Below are 16,783 nucleotides of genomic sequence, written 5' to 3'. Positions count from 1 at the left end.
CTCACCAGGCTGATGCAGAGCACATTCTGTATGATAACATCAGCAAGGACTTTTCTCACCCTCTCCTCATTAAATGGCTGATATTACAAATAATTCCCAAATGTCATTGCCTTCTTGTGTAGTGCTGTCATAGCCAAAGAAGTGAAGAACCTTGGGGTATTCTGGAAGACTTGTTTTCACTTGTCCTTTGGAGTGTCTGAACAATCACTTGAGACTAAGAGGTGATCCACTCAGGAGACAGCTGTTGAAATCTGAGGTGGCTGGGTGTGGGATGTGCACTCACCCCTAACCCTGCCAGCCTTGGGAATTTCTCTACCATAACAAAGCTCTCATTGCACATTATGCTTGACTCAAAGTGTTGTACTCACTGCAAACAGCTCTACAAGACTCCACCAGAGTTTTTGTGCTGCACGTGCCAAGAAGGTAGAGTTGAGTAGCCAGGGTTTGAAAGCTGCTAGCCCTCTGTATCTGATCGATAGCACTGTCTTCCCAAACGTTTGGCACGTTGTGTCTAAGAGTGGATGAAGTTGTTTAACAGTGCAGGATCTGAAAATCCAAAGGAAAGCTGGAACCTGTCAGACAAAGCAGGAGTAACCCCCAGGAAAACAGGCAGTGCTGCATTTGCTGTCGGATCAAAGCCCAGCTCTGTTACAGCTCCATCTGTAGCACATGCTGTGGTCATTCATGGATTTCAACACTGGCTTCTTTAATTATTTGCATATACACATACACACACACACATTTTTTATCAGGTAATGGTGTTAGGATGTGTTATTCCACTATGTGAAAAACGCCATCAGAAGAGAGCTGTGTAGCATGGGAGTGTTCTGTGGCATGGGTGTATTTTTAATCCTAAAGACAGTGACCTATGAATGTGCCAAATCACATGTAATCTCACCACTTACTAAGAAAAATACATCTCATAAATTATGTGATTCTACATTTTGTTGCTCCAGAGACAAAAAAACTGTTTTACAGCTGGCACTGAGTTAGTCTTTATCGTGGGGAAATTCTCAACTGCATTTATAGAAGAGAAAGATAAGGCACAGGTAACTTCGAGCAAGAATTTTCTCTTTTTCTGGCACACTTGTTTACTCTTTTGCTTTAACCACTAGTTTGAGATACTTCTATTTCAAGTGACTTTTCCCATCTCAAATCAGCTGAATGTGCCTATCAAAAAATGCCCAGACTTTGGGACTTGAAACTCTGTTAACTTTCCATGTTTCAGAAGAGAATTTTAAAACAAAATTAAGCTCAGATTTTAAATGGGTGATAAACACTCAAGCTGTTTTTAACAGTATTGCAACAAAATTCACTCCAGCTGCTAACATGTGAGATCATGCCAAAACTCACTTTCTGTTCATGGAGTCCAGTCCTTTTGCTGCTGCTGTCATGTGTGTGTGTGTGATCATTTTCTTTGGGATAGAAATCTGTCCTCAAATTCTGGGTAGTGTTAAGAATGTAAAGAAGAAATATCTGTCTGCTAGAAGCAGCTCAAACACAAAGGCTGTTGGCTAAATAGGTTTGTGCTCTTGTAGGAGCATGAACAATAAAGGCTAATGGATACTGGATTGCATTAATGAGAGCAGAGCCAGCAGGTCGAGGGAAGTGATTATTTCCCTCTTTTTGGCTCTTGTAAAGCCACATCTGGAGCTCCTTCCCCTGCAGCAGATGCTGAGACCCTGGAGGGAGCTGGAGGGGGCTGGAGCCAGCACTGCCCCCCAGGACTGAGGCAGAGAGGGGGTGGAAGGGGTCCCAGAGCTTTCGTAACACCCCACTGGTGGCTGGAAAGGCTCTTCTCAGAGGTGCACAGCAAAAGGACGAGAAGCAACACTTAAAACTTGCAACCAGGCAAAGCTGGGTAGGTATGAGAGGATAAAAAATGTTTAACTGCCCAGCAGACTCTAAGCCTGGAAAATCCTGATGTAGGGAGATAGCCTCCCTCCGAGCAGGAGATGGAACTGGAGACCTTCTGAGCCTGCTCCCAACCAAATTGTTCTGCCATTCTGCAGCAGAGAGGCTGAGTTGAAGGCTGCATCAGTCACTATAGTCCAGAAATCTGCACACGTTTTCATGACTGATCTTGTTTAAGATGTGTATGACAAACAAATGTGAGAGGGATTTATAGCTGACAGCACTAAGAGTGGCAGAGGTTGTGTGACACTACCAGTATGGCTTTTATTTCTGTATCACCAGTTAATTTCATGGCATTCAGGAATGGCAGAGGGTGTTTGCTCAAAGTATTTACAGCCCAGTTTGCCATGACACAAAAGAGGAAATGTTGAAGGATGATGTTTGTAGCACAGGGACCACACAAGCGTGTCTGCCTGGAAGCATAAAGGGAATTAATTTGTTTATCTACAGAGGAAGTTATCCCAGATAGCTCTTTGTGTTTAACTCCCCAAGTGGATGTGTTTCTCCTAGAGTGAGGTTCTTCTGCAGGCGGGTTAATTTAATTTGAGATGAGGCATTCTTCTTCAGGAATAGGAACCCCAGGAGTTCATCAGAAATGTAATCCGCATTAATTCTGCTGGCACTCATTGTATTAACCTTAATTGTGATGGCTGGGTGGTGCTCGTGGGGGGCAGCCTTTGTACTACAGGGAATGCTTTGGGGATTCCGAGTTCCTGCAGCTGCAGGGGAAGTGGGATAGGGATGGGGATGCTCATCTCATGGAAAAGAATTTGTGTGCAGGATGCTTGGTCTGCTCTTAAAACCTCATTTCATCCTAAAACATGACACTGGGCTGAAACATGTGAGGACTGAGCTCCTCCTGTGATTTATGTAACCTTTCTCCTCCAAATCTGTGTTTAACTCCTCTTTTGTTTCCTGGTAGGTTTTTTTTTTCACTCCCCCAGTGCAGTTGCACACAAGTTCCCTGTTAGGCAGGCAAGGAACAAGTAGATAGGTGTTGGTTTCTCTTAAACTCTGGTGCTTCCATAAAACAGAAATTCTCCAGAAGTGGAGAGAGAGGATGGGATAGATGGGGAGAACTGTATTGTTGTTTTCCCAATGTCCATGCAGGCTGCCAGCAGTGGAGATGAGAGCCTCAGCTCTTTGTCTGAATTGAGGAAATGTTGAAGTTCTCTACCTGCTTTCTGGTGTATTAAATGGGAATATCCATGTTTGTGTTTTCTGAGAAAAAGGTGAAAACACTGTAAACATCACACTGTCCTTAGTGTTATTTCTTTGCTAGAAATGTGACTTGTGGTATTTAAAAAAAAAAAAAACCAAAAACAAATGCTCTTATTGCAGTTCAGTATGGGTTGAGAGATCAAGGATTTTTTTTCCCAGCTATCTTTCATGTTTTTACCCCATGGATCAGAAGACCGGGGCAAAGTGATGCTGTAAAATAATGTTTAAAGAGTCTGAGCAATGTTTGCTGTTTCGGAGGCACAGACCTCAGATGCTGGAAGCATGCAGAGTTTCCCCTAAAGTATTCAATGTTTGAAAACCATGGAGGGCAAAAGAGCACAAGCGCTAGTCAGAAACCTTGCCAAAATAAACTGTCAGATGTGAAGGCAAGTTTTCAGGGACAAAAAATGAAGATTTGCTGATCTGTTGACTCTGTGTGTGACACACCAAGGGCTCCACACGTTGTGGGGTGATTTGTGCCCAGATCAGCTTCCCAGGCCGTTTCCCCAAACTCTGTGTTCTGCACCCTTGAGCACCTCTTGCTTCAAGCAGCAAGAGCACCTCGAGCTTTGGGAGGTGAAAAGGGATTTTTGAGTGGAAATAATGCAGTTGCATACATACCCAATATGCTATCTCCTTTAGAGAGAGAGATAGGTAGGTAGACTATATCTACTATATCTATGTACAAATATATAAAAATATATGCAAATATAAGTATAAAAATAAATTAATATATGTTTATATATAGATATAAAATATATTATATATAATATATATTTATTTATATATTATATATAATATAAAAATATATTTATATATGTTTTATGTATAAACAAAAATTATATTTGTTTAAATGGGACACACACAATAATGCCAGAAAACAATTATAAAAAAATACATAAGCAGAGAGCATTAATTGGTGTGCAGCCTTGAGAAACATGCCGGGAAAAAGAACAGTAGATAGTGTGAGAGTGAAAACTTTTGTGCCCTTGTGCCGGAGGAGCAGCAGTAAGCGCATGAACCTGAATCCCTGTGCCTGTAATGAGCGCAGAGATGCCAGGACAGGATGGCAGGCAGGAGCTGCGGCTCCCCCGCCGTTTGTGTGCCGGGTTACCGTGGGCATCGCTCCGGGCTCGCCGCTGTTGGAGCAGCCCCGGAACGCGCTGTGGAGTGACGCGCTTTGGAGGCTCCCCTGGCGGCACGGAGCTCCAGCACCCCGCCTTTCCCCCTCTTCCCCAGACCTGCTGGTTTCCCCCTCGGCCTCCTGGGCGCTGGGAGAGTTGCAGGCAGGAGGAGGTTAAGGAGCGAGGGCGTTGCTGCACGCCTGATGTCATGGAGGCCGGCGGCGGCGGAGTGAGGGGCCCTTTGTTGGCAGCCGAGCCCCAGCAGCGCCCGCCGGCTGCCGCGCACGGCCGGCACCGCTCACTCTGCCCAACTTAGTTGGCTGCGCTTTTTTCTTTTTTTTTTTTTTTAGTTCTTACTGCTTTTATTCTTTTTTTTTTTTTTTTTCTTTTATTCTTCCCCCACTCCATTCCCCGCCTCCTTTCCTCTCTCTCCCGCCAAAAGAGTTGGGAAGGAGGGAAGATGGCTGGAGTTAACTCCCCGGGAGAGGAGGTGCGGGGCCCCTGCATTTTCCGCCTCTCGGGCTCGCCCTTGTAATGCTTTTCGGAGCGCTGGATTTCGTCGAGTTTTCCTGGATATTTTGTTTCAGGCTTCTCCTGGATATGTTGTTTTAGACTTTTTTTAGACTTTTACCGGGATCTTTTTAGACTTTTTTTTTTTTTTTTTTTTTTAAAGACTTCTAACGGATAATTCCACATAGAAAAGAAGCTGGAGGAGAGGGGGGGAAGGGAAAACAGAACAGCCGAAGCCAAACTCTAACAAATGAAAATGTTGGAGATTTGCTTGAAATTGGTGGGTTGCAAATCGAAGAAGGGGCTTTCCTCCTCCTCCAGCTGCTACCTGGAAGGTGAGTACCCCGATCCCACCATCCCGGACAGAGTTTTGTCCCTCGTTTTTAAGCTGGGGCCAGGTTTGGGGGATGTTTGGAGCTGGCCACGTTCGGGCTGGGTTTTCCCGAGCCAGGGTGAAGAACCAGCGGTGTCGGACCCAGGTGCCTTTCATTAATGCAGTTACAGAGGGAGCGCGGCTCTACCATTTATGGTTGTAAAATGTCAAGTGATCTTATTGCCGAGCCCATAAACAAATCCCTATCTTCAGGACTCAGCTTTATTTTTTTTTTTTCCCTGGGGGGGAATCTTCCTTATTTTGGACGTGAAAAAACCTAACGCCATACTCAAGAAAATTTAGATGAGTCCATCGGTAAAATATTTTCAGCATGTGTTAATACGTAACACATTAGTCAATTTTGGTTATCCCCCTTCTTAGTGTGCTTTCCACAGGCATTCGTTTAACTGAATTTTCCTGCGTGTTTGCTTTTAAAAAGTGATTTTTGAGTCACACCCGTGGTTACTTGCAGACAGCGGGATGTTAAACATATGGAGTCAACTGGTTTGGATGGAAAGCTTGGGCTTTCCAAGGGGGGACTTTGGGCTGAGGTCTTGCTTGGTGTGACCTCAAGCAAGATTTTCACCCTGCCGTGGCTTCACACCGTGCCTGGACCAGCCTTGTGGTCCCTCCTTCCCTGCGCTCCCAGGGCTGTGTCCATCCCACAGGCTCCTTCAACTTCTTTTGTGTTGCTGGATGTTGTTTCAGTAAAAATAATCCTCCTGCCAGGAGGACCGTGCTAACTCATCAAATCAGAGGCACGGAAGGCAGCAGCTGATTTCCAGGGGCCTATCGCAAGTCGCTGTTGCTCAACTCTCAAATATTCGCTGCAGAAACGGCCCTCGGAAATTCATAGGTTAGGAATCTCAAAATCTACAAATGGCTGCTGGTGGCAAACTCGCTTGAAGAAGTTTTGGATCGAGAGTCTGTATTTATTGGATACATTCAGTGACTCTGAGGAATTTTTTCTGTTCTCTAAAATCAAAGAATTTTGTCCAGAGGACTTTTTCTGCTTATTTAAAGTTTCAGAAACCAAATGGTGGGCAGATGCATGAATAATTTTGATGTCTTTATGTGACTGAATTCTTCTGCGACGTTTTAAGTTTACAAAGCCTGTGTCTGTGTTCCCTCTGGTGTTGCTCAGGGTGTGTGTGGAGAAGGAGCCCCAAGCTGTGCTGGGCCTCCTGTCTGTGCTGCTGGATCTTTCAACACAGCCCTGGGAGAGCAGGCAGAGCATCTGGGGCCTCATTTCCCTCTGCAGAAATGAATGCTGAGGGATGATGTTACAAGGGTGTTGCCCTGACTCTTTCTTGCAAGTTTTCTCTTTTGTGTTCCTTACAGCCACTCCCCCCCTCCCCAAATTTGCAATGCAGTTTCATAATAGGATTAGAGCATAGTTTGACTTGGCTGTATAGGCAGTGCGAGTTAAGAACGTTGGACACAATTAATATTGGAGTATTTCCACCTCCTGCTTCCCTGAGACTGTGGTTGTATATTTGTTTTTTATGATGGAATGGGAAATGCATATTGAAACGACTTTTACTCAATTTCAGAGTAGCTCAGTCTCACTTCTCAGCTCATCATGGGGCAAACCCAAAGCCAGTCTCAGAGCTGATGTTAAAGGTGTACAAATGTGGCAACTGCAACCTTAATGTGGCAGTCAGGACATAGCCCAGAACCCCCATAATTGATTGGGGAGCTCCTGGAGAGCAGGGTGAGATACTCATCTGAGGAAAAAGAAGTTTAAAAAAATCAGCATTTTCAGTTACACCTTTCTAAAGCTGAGTGTCTTCCTGGGCAGCTTTCTTATAAACATTATTGTGAGGTTGAAATCATTGTTGAGGACTCCTCCAAAAGAGCGGTGGTGGCTTGTCCCAAACTCCTGAATTCCAAGAGCACAAGCGAAATCCATTTGCTTGTGTTGCCCTTAAGAATGTGACAAGTTTTTACATATGGATTTGTTATTTTAAGCTTGGCAGATCATGAGAAGGGGGCAGGGTTGTGTCAAGGGTCAGAAACTCTGGATCATTGCTCCTGGATCCCTGTGAACAGCCTGTGATGGCCAGTCCATTTCCATGCACATCCTTCAGCCTCTGAAAGAAAGAATTAATGAGATGATGGTGATATAATTGGAGGATTTAACTCAGCTGTTATTTTAGTTGTATGAAAAGCTGAAAGTTTCTTTACTGTAATAGATGAGAAACCTTAAACATAACTGCTTAAAGGCTGAAAGTTTCATTAGGTGCTTGGAAAACCAGTTGCAGCCAGGAGGATAGAATAAATTTTACTTAATTCCTTATTTTTGTATGTATTTATATTCCTTATTTTTGTATGTTAACAGAAATAATTCAGTTCTTGGTTGATGAATAGCATGGGATGTAACAAAGTCAAGTCTATTTGTTGTATTTTCAAACACACTTCTGGAGAATATTGTGCTGAGTTTGGATTTGCTGTGAGGCTGATTTGGTGTCAGGCACGTGTGTAGGTGTACGTGTCCTTTGACCAAGTAATCAGAAATGTGGTTTTCTTTTCACGGTGGTCCCTTCTGAGAGGCTTTTATGCTCTGTTGGTTTGCAGGAACGAGGGTTGTTTGGGGATGCTCTGTGTGTGGTGTGGAGGGCTGGCAGGTGCTGTGGCCCATGGCTGTGCGCTGCTGTGCAAGGGCAGACTGTCCTTCCTGAAAAAAGCTGAAATCTTCTTTTAACTTGATCAAAAATACGCTCAAACTGGTTCTGACAATGACTGAGTTTTCATATCGATGTGTGAGCTGGGCGTTTCTTTGCCCTCGTTTCTGTTCCCACTAGTAAATATTATTTTAAAATGTGACAGATTTGAATTTCTCTCGTCTGCTTTCTCCTGTCTGCCTTTGCCAAAGTGAATAATTCCTCACCCACTTCACACCAAGAAAGGGTAAAGAGTAGAAGGGAAGAGGCACAGCGAGTACTGCTGCCAATCTGATCAGGAAAACAGAATGTGTCCATGTCCCAAATAGGGCTGGAATAGTCTTGCTGCCTTTTTGGGCTTGGCTCTACCACTGAGAGGCAAAAGCCTTGTTTAAAACCTGTCAGTGTTCTCTGTGAACTTTAGGAAAAAAAACATTTTGGGGACAGTAGTAAAATCCTTTTTTTTTTTAACTGAAAAGACTCCTGTTCTGCCAGCTGTCAGACTGACTTTTTTTTCTAATTTATTTCTTTTAGCATGTCTTGTTACAGCTAGAGTAGACAAGCCTGGGGAGGAGCAGCAGCCTGTACCCATTGCCCTGTTCCTGGAGAGGGATTTTTGTCATGCATTTGGGCACACATTAGGCCAGGCCTAAATTGGCAGCACAGTGACTCGTCTGCCCCAATGTCACTGGGAGAGCAAAATCATCTGCCCCTGCTTGGGAGAGCAAATGCATTAACCTGGAATTGCTGCCTCCCTTCTGTATTTCCTCTCTTCCTTGGCTGTTTTTTGCTCCTCACCTCTTGGCCTCTCATCTACCACCACTCACTAGAGTTCTTGCTGTTATCCACATTTCTGGCTTTGCAGTGGCTTCTTTGTGGTGTGCTCCTTCCAGTGGTTCTTATTTGTTCAAAAATCTGGTTGATGGTGCTTGCTACAGTTTCCTGTGGGATGTGGTGAGGGAAAGGATTATCATTTCACAGGAAAAGTTGTAACAGGTTTGAGACCTGAGACTGATCATCCACAGACACGTCAGTCCTTCCCTGAGCAGTCTGTGGGGCTGCTTAGTGAAACAGGGAATAGAACAATAAATCTTGATGATTCTTGCTTGGTGCTTTCCCTGCCCCAGGGCTCAGAATCAGGCAGACTTTCCTACTTCTGCTCCTCCAGGAAGGAAACAAAACCAAAAGCTATAAAAGTGAAGTTGTCAGAAATACTGAAGTGTCACTGAAGTTCACTTGAATCTAGTTACTCTTTATTCTTCCTCTCCCAGATATTATTGTCTAAGGTCAGGCAGAACTCAGTGGCAGATTTGGGAGTAAAGTTCAGATTTCTGCCATACCCAGTGTTCAACTCCATCCATTTACAGCTGTGATTAGCTGGCTGCAGAAAGATGATGTTTGCCATGTCACTAAGGGGTTATAAATGGAATAAACTCAGTGAATGAGTTCAGGTAGAGCCTACAAGTCTGTGTGAGAGTGAACTTGATGAAAAACCCAGCAAAACAACCCACAAACAAACCAACAAAACAAAAAATGACATTAAAACCCCCGAAATTATGGAATCATCTCTTGGAGGAGTGGCCCAGCTCAGGGGAGTGGGGCTGGCTCAGTTTCTGCACTACTTCTTCTCTGTGTATAAAAACACAATGGTTAAAAAGTGGTATTTATCCTCATGCTGGCTCTAAGAAGGTGAACTTTCCAAATATCAGCCAAGAGCAGGAAAACCATCAATTGCCATTGCTGCAGAAGGGTCTGTGGCCTGGGCTGTGCACAGGGTCACAGCAGAGGCTGAGCCTGATCTCACTGGAGGGATGAGTCTGAAATAAAACACGAGTCCCTCCTTCTTTTTGGAAAGATCTGCTTTACAGGTTCTTTAATTTTATATTTAAATCCATATTCCATCATGCATAGGAATCTGTGAGGGCCACTAAGGAACAATACTGAGACAGAGAGGCAGCTGCTCCATCATATGTGCTCAGAGTGGGAAACATTTGGAAGTATTAAATCTGCATTGCTATTTATCATCATTTCTTCCGGGGGAAAAGGGGAATGTAGGGAAAGGAGAAGGCTTAGGTGGCATGTGCTGTGCCTCCAAAGAGATTACTTGATGTGTTCTGCACTCCCTTGCTCTACAAACCTTGTGGAAAAAATGCCAGCACAGTTTGTAAGCCCACAGGATGTTTGTTTTGTAGGGAGACAGGAGGTCTCCTCCTTCCCTCGGGACTGCCTCGCAGTCAGCTCTGGAGGAGCCAAGTGTAATTCTCTGCTCCTGCCTGTTTGCCAGCCCTTCCCTTGCATTGTGAAGGAAATTTGCTTGCGTTCATCTCGACCAGAATTGTTCATACTCAGAAGTTCTCACACAGCCCCTAACCATGATTCATGGCTTCGTATGAACAGTAATGAGTAGGAGATAGTTACACTTATGAAATCTTTTAGTGTGCAAGCATAAATACCTTCTGGGAAAAAAATTTAGGGAGGAAATGATGACATTCTTATGGCTAATGCCTCAAAATACAAGCTGCTGTTGTCTTATTTCAAAGTTGGCACCGCTTTAAGTGTCATCATTTAGTTGATCTTAGTGGAGAACTGAATTACAGTGCTGTTTTAGGAACACCATCAGGAACCCAGGTGTTATCCAGAGCAGAGTAATAAATTGCTGCCTTGCTGGGATGCAGCACAAGACAAAGTGGATGTGTGGAAGGAAGGACAGCCCAGCGATAACAGATTGAATTACGCTCGCTTCCTGCCCCATCACCGTGCCAGGATGGCCTCCTGTAGGTACAGCAGCCAGGCTGATTTATTAGGAGGAACCTGGCCCACTGAAGATCTCAGCAGAGCTGTAAAATTGTAGTTAAAACCAGCAGTAGGAGGTGAAGGAGCTGTGTGTTGAAAAAGACTCTCAATATGTAGGAGCAGCAATGTCTTATTCCTGCTCTGGAGGACTGGAATGTCTGGGCAGATTTGCTGGAGAATTGCTCAGAGGGATAAACGCTGCTGACAGCCGGCTGGACGTGGCTCCCAGATGGACATGTCCTGTCTGCTTCTCTCGCTTCATGGTTTTGTGTCCTCAGTCTGCTGACAGTCTCCTCTTGGGGCCCAGACCTTTAAAAGTGTGTTTTGTCACGGTCTATCAAGCTTCTGCTACACTCGGGTCACCACAATTCTGCTCTTCCCTTTACGCTCTTCTCTCTGTTGACTCAGGGCCTCATCCTCCCTTTCTGGACACTCTTCAAGCTTCATTCACCACCTTCCCCACCCCAGTTCTTAACTTGGGGTCCCTAACTTCTGGAAAAACCAGCTCCACTCAGCCCAACAGTTGTCTGGCATGTCCGCATTGTGCTCTCCTGCTCAGCACGTTCACACACAGCCAGCGCCTCTGTTGGGGTGCCTGTGGCTGCACAGGAGGGAGAGACAGAGGGTGTGAGCATCCCCTGGTTTCACTGGAGACCAGTGTGGTTTTCCACTGTAGCAAATTCTCCTGTGTGTGTGTGTTCAACAGCCCTTGCTCCTGCAGGTCCTTGGTGTTGCAGGTGTTGTCACTGAGTCAGTGTCTGTAGGAATGTCCTTGAGCACAGCCAGCCTTCCCCAGCTCTGTACCACACTTGTGGGTGTTGCTGGCACTGGCATGGTGTTGTCTCACAGCTGAACTGAAGCACATACCTTGGCATCCCAGTGCAGTGAGTCAGTCCCAGCCTCACCAGGGCCTGGGCATGAGGGAGGGATTTGTGTGGAGCGCTTGGCTTTGCTCCCACATCCCCATCCCTGCTTGTGCCTGAGCCATCCTCGCTGGGCTGCCATGTGCTGGAGTTGGAGGGGAGCCTGCCTTGGATTTCCTGCCTTCCTGTGGAATTAGTGCCCGTGTGGGAGGCATTTTCCTTCCTAACAGAGTTTATGGTCCATCCCACAGAGCAGTGAGTGCTGGTTTGTCCCATTTTGGGGGAGAGCATCACAGCATTGCTGCTTGCTGAGGCTGTGTGTCTGCCCCTTGCAGCTCTGCTGTCTGTCTGTTCCAGGTGTTCAGTGATGGTTTCACCCCTTGGAGTATCTCCCATCACTCTGGTGCCCTGTGTTTGATAAGGGAGCTTAATGGGCTTCAAAGCGTTTTCATGGTAAAATGATTGTAGCTTAATTTCTCAAAGTGGATTTTCTGTTTCTTGTCTCATTGTCACTCTTGAGGGAAACCCAGGCTATTAAAATATATTCTCCTGCTGGACACATGAAGAGGAAGCCAGGATATCAAGGTGCTTTAAAATAACCCCCCAACACACTCCCACTTTTTCTGACTGTGGAATCATTTAGAAAGTGGAATTATTTAACTGCTCTGATTCACTATGGAAATATATCTCCCTGCAGTTACAGTTTGGCTGTGAAAACAGGCCCAGCAGTGTCTGTATTTGCTATTTTGCTCACATAGATCATATACTTTTTCCAACAAATACAGTAGTACTCATGTACATAAACAACCACCCAGAGAGCCTTTACCAGCGGTCACCTGACCAACACATCAAGGATGCCAGATTGTCTTTGGGTGAATAGTGGCCACTACTATTTGCACTTTCACTATCAAAGATGATATTAGAAAATAATGTGTGTTGTTATGATTTGTAGGTTGAATTTTGGGGGGTTGGTGGGATTTTTTTTTAATCATTTCTCCACTGGGAACATATTTTGGACATGTCCCAGTCCACACTAAACTTCCATGCCTTTTCTGATGTCAATTGCCTCAGTTCTTCACCGGTTTACTGGCACAGCTTATACTCCATTTCCAGGCCAAACAAACAGTAGTGTTAAAATCATGTTTTGACAGGATTGCATCTGTACAGCCGCACAAAGCTACTGAGTATTGCAGGTGTAAACAGAGTTCTGTGCTCCCAGGTGACCTGACAGTCTAGGAAACACTTGGCATGGAATCTCTGTGTCCTGAGCCCTGTGTGTGCAGAGAGGGGCTCAGCAGGCAGGGGCTGATGCTGTAATGAAGGGCAGTCCCTGGGGCAAGGGGCTGCAGTGACAGTGCCGTGTTTCCTGTCCCCAGAGCCACACTGACGCAGTGCTTTGTGTGCAGCTCTGTGACCTCGCTCAGCAAACTCATCCAGATGGACAATGACCCTTCAAAATACAAGAGTTTCACAACTTATTGTCCTGGCTCTGTGCCACTACAGTCAGGCTTGGTGCTGCCAGCACATCTGGGGGTAGCGTGTTAAAGAGTGAGGGGCACAATTATCTGGAACATTTCTGCTCCAAACTCTGCAGTTGTGCCCCAAAGTGAAGGACTTGCAGGAGCAACTGCAGTAAAATTCCCTGGTGTATTGGAACTTGCCTGATACTTTCTGAATATTACATGCCTAATGTGCTGCAGGGTATAAAAATCTTTGGAGGTTGGTTTTTATTCACCTGTAAAGCTCAGTTTTCAGGAATTTCTGTCTTTGGAGTTGTCTCAGGGTTCCTAAAAGTGTAGAAGTATGCTCAACACTGCTGTAGTTTGAGAGTGATGGGCAGGAGAGAGGGCAACAAAAAATACTGCCTTGTTCTCAAATAAGAAGAGAAATGATTAAAAAAACTGTGAAGACCAGAAAGACCTAACTCCTTCTTAAATACCATGTCTTATACATCTCACCTTGCTTGGCTCCATTTGCTGCACGTTCTAGCCATTTCATTTATAGGATAATTAAGGGATTTACCTTTTAAAGGTCTTGGGTTTGTTTTCAAATCTAACCATTCCAGCAGTTAGGTGTGAGCCAAAGGATTTACAGGCAGCAAACAGCCTACGTGAGCTGCATTTACTGGGGGGATGGAGAGGGGCTTTCCCTTTCCTGCATTTCCTGAGAGGCAGGAGCTGGGGGACAGCTCTGGGACAGGAGTGTCCTGCCCATGTGGCAGGAGATCTGCACTGAGCCACCGTCCATATCTGCCCTCTGACGCACGAGGAGCACACGTGTCATGAAACAATGCAGCTTAGAAAGTCAGAGTGTGTGGGTTGGCCAGATGGCTTTTATCAGCCAAAATGAACCTGCTTTTTCCTTTCTCTCCCTCTTTCTCCTGCAGAAGCCCTTCAGAGACCGGTAGTGTCAGACTTTGAGCCGCAGGGTCTGAGCGAAGCAGCTCGCTGGAACTCCAAGGAAAACCTCCTCTCCTGCCCCAGTGAAAATGACCCCCATCTCTTTGTTGCACTGTATGATTTTGTGGCGAGTGGGGACAACACTCTCAGCATAACTAAAGGTAAGGTCACTGGCCAGAATTCCACTGGGAGTGTGGGAGAAGGTGTAGGGAGGAAGGTCGCTGTGAAATAATTAAGTTTTACACCAAACCCTGTGGAATTTTTTTTTACTGTGGGAAATCATCTTAAACAAATACAAATATTTCACAAAGTCATGACCTTTTTAAAGGTTATAACTGTCTTTTTTTTATTGCATTGGGCAAGAAACTGTCAAAACTAAATTCTCCGTTAGGATCAAGAATTTGAACTGAGAAATTAAACTAAGCTGATTTTGGAGGCTGGCCTCTTATTTTCACAGTTCTCCAAAACACAGTCCCTGTATGAAAAATGACTGTACAGATATAAAGACCAGAAGGATTGAGAAAGAAAACACTGTATGTACTCCAAGTCACATCTACTTACCTTCCTAATTAAAATTATTTTTTAATTGTTTATCCACTCCAGTTCTTTCCTAGCTCCAAGAAGCCAGCTCAGTTCAAATAAAATTTGCTGGATTCATTTCTTAAACTCGAGCAGTATTGGAGCTGGTGCAGAACTGCAGGAGAGCCTAAAAATCTGAAGCATGTGACTTTATTTGGCTTGGAGAGCTCCACTCAAGCTTGAAGAGAAACACATGCTCCCTGCTGAGTCAGATACCTATTCTTATAGGAGATTATTTAATGATCTGCTAGGCAGAAAGAACTTATCTTTGTCTTCAACTCCCAGGCTCACCATGTCTAAATCTAATCCCGACTCTCTGCTGGGCTAATTTGCCCCTAAACAGGCAGCAAGGGCAGAATAGCTCAGTCCTTCATGGGGACAGTGTGTCCGAGTCCCCAGGCCACTCTCAGCCCCTGGCTACCTTAGCAAGCCCAAGGGATATCAGCTCTTTAGTGATTATCAGCTCTCTTAGGATTCCAGCTTTTTGCTTGCTCAGGTGCCCAGGCTAGTTGGGAAGCAGATGTGAGAGAGGAGAAGAAAACGTCCTGAGGTTCCACAGCGATGGTTTTATTGAGGGGTCTGTGAAGGTTTCCAGCGATGGCTCTTCTAAACCAGAATGGGCTAAAACAGCCCCTTTTTATAGGGTATAAACTTGTCCAGTAGTAGGGGTTAAGGGAAAGTGACCTTATGGGGTTACAGAGAGATAAGTTGGGGTCTGAGAGCCATCATGACTTGGCAATTCCTATCTTTGCACCTCAGCCCTCCACGGGGCCCTAGCGAGCTCGGAGCCTGCTACATAAATCCATTTCTCTTCCCCAAGGTGAAAAGCTCCGTGTGCTGGGCTACAATCACAATGGGGAGTGGTGTGAGGCTCAGACCAAGAACGGGCAGGGCTGGGTGCCCAGCAATTACATCACGCCGGTGAACAGCTTGGAGAAGCACTCGTGGTACCACGGGCCGGTGTCGCGCAACGCCGCCGAGTACCTGCTGAGCAGCGGCATCAACGGCAGCTTCCTGGTGCGGGAGAGCGAGAGCAGCCCCGGGCAGAGATCCATCTCCCTGCGCTACGAGGGCAGGGTCTACCACTACAGGATCAACACTGCCTCCGATGGCAAGGTGAGCTCCAGGCTCTGCAAACCTCGCCGGGGTATTTGGTGGAGCTGTAGCAATGGAACTGAGCAGTTCTGAGTTCTGGTTGCAGGACTCGTGGTCTGTAGTTAGTACAGTAAACTGTGAGATTCTGATGTGGCTGGGACAAAACAGTTCTGTTCCTGTAGAATACTATATAATCCAGAAACATTTTATCCCTTTCTTTAAGGGAGAAAATAGTAGAGTTAGATCAGAGCAGAATCTAATACATAATTTTATTGACACCTTGAGAATTCTTATCCCTGATGTTCAAAAGATAATCCCTGACTATCAAATTAGAAAAGTCAGTGCCTGTTGCTAATAATCCTGTAAATATTAGGGACAGAATGCTTTCTGAGGTATTCTGCAGTATTTTTAACTACTGTTTTGATTTCTCTACAGTATTTCAGCGTGATCATTGGAGACGGGTAGGCACTTTCACTTTTATATGGGCTTTGTCCCCAGTTCCTTCATTTTTCCCCTAGATTGTTGTGTGCTGTAGCAGTGGTGCAATGCTGTGCTTTGTGGATGCTGCAGAAAAATGTTAGCATAAAAGTGTAGTTTTCCACAGGTTTTTGTTTTGATTTCATGAAAACATTTCCACTGGCATTGGAATTTGGAAAATGTTGTTTTTTAACAAATCTATTTTAAGCAGTGTCTCTTTAGATCCTGTGCAGAAGTTGAAGTGTGGGTCTGGAGCATGGCTGCTGAGGCTCTTCTTGCCAGCATCTAATAGATGACAGATTCTGTACCATTAAATTTCCTCAAAAGAAAAAAACCAAAAGTAATTAAGTATAGTAGCAGCCCACTGTGCCAAATTTTCCTTTGTCCTATGAGACCTTTACTCTTCTTACAGCAAAGGTGACAGCAAAATCTTTAGTATGAAAATACAGGGAACCAGTACCCTGTGTCCTATTTATCGGACTCAACACTCTAAAACCTTGGATAAGATAACCAGATTTTACTTTTTGTCTGCTTTAACAATTGGGTTGTAATTGAGACAATTCTGACCATGTCATTTAAGGCAGCATATTTCCAACTCATGGCATTTTGATTCTTCCTTCTCCCTCCCATGTAGACGCTCTCTGTGGTCAGCATCAGCTCTGTGAAGTGCTGACATGCAGCATACTTGAAGGACTGTATGGCAATCTGGAATATTATTCCTCCTCCTGTCCCTGTAGTGGATATTCCTTCTATTCCCATAGATGCTGGCAGA

At 45.0% G+C, this 16,783-nt stretch overlaps 1 protein-coding gene across 2 annotated transcripts in view; it reads left to right on the top strand.

Annotated features, from left to right (window-relative positions):
- Positions 1-16,783, top strand: part of ABL1 (ABL proto-oncogene 1, non-receptor tyrosine kinase) — an 84,176-nt gene that overhangs the window by 47,050 nt on the left and 20,343 nt on the right. Inside the window, exons 1-3 of one of the 2 annotated variants that reach the window (XM_064727540.1) lie at positions 4,955-5,104; positions 13,848-14,021; positions 15,260-15,555. In XM_064727540.1, the coding sequence (XP_064583610.1) occupies positions 5,020-5,104; positions 13,848-14,021; positions 15,260-15,555 (555 nt within the window). In that variant the 5' untranslated portion in view covers positions 4,955-5,019. Of the gene's footprint in view, positions 1-4,954; positions 5,105-13,847; positions 14,022-15,259; positions 15,556-16,783 lie in introns of those variants that run through there. The other variant, XM_064727539.1, reaches the window with a different exon arrangement.

Source organism: Zonotrichia leucophrys, chromosome 17 (assembly GCF_028769735.1).
Source record: "Zonotrichia leucophrys gambelii isolate GWCS_2022_RI chromosome 17, RI_Zleu_2.0, whole genome shotgun sequence".
Lineage (NCBI taxonomy): Eukaryota > Metazoa > Chordata > Aves > Passeriformes > Passerellidae > Zonotrichia > Zonotrichia leucophrys.
Note: the sequence above shows the minus strand (reverse complement) of the source record. Positions and strands in the feature narration are given on the sequence as shown.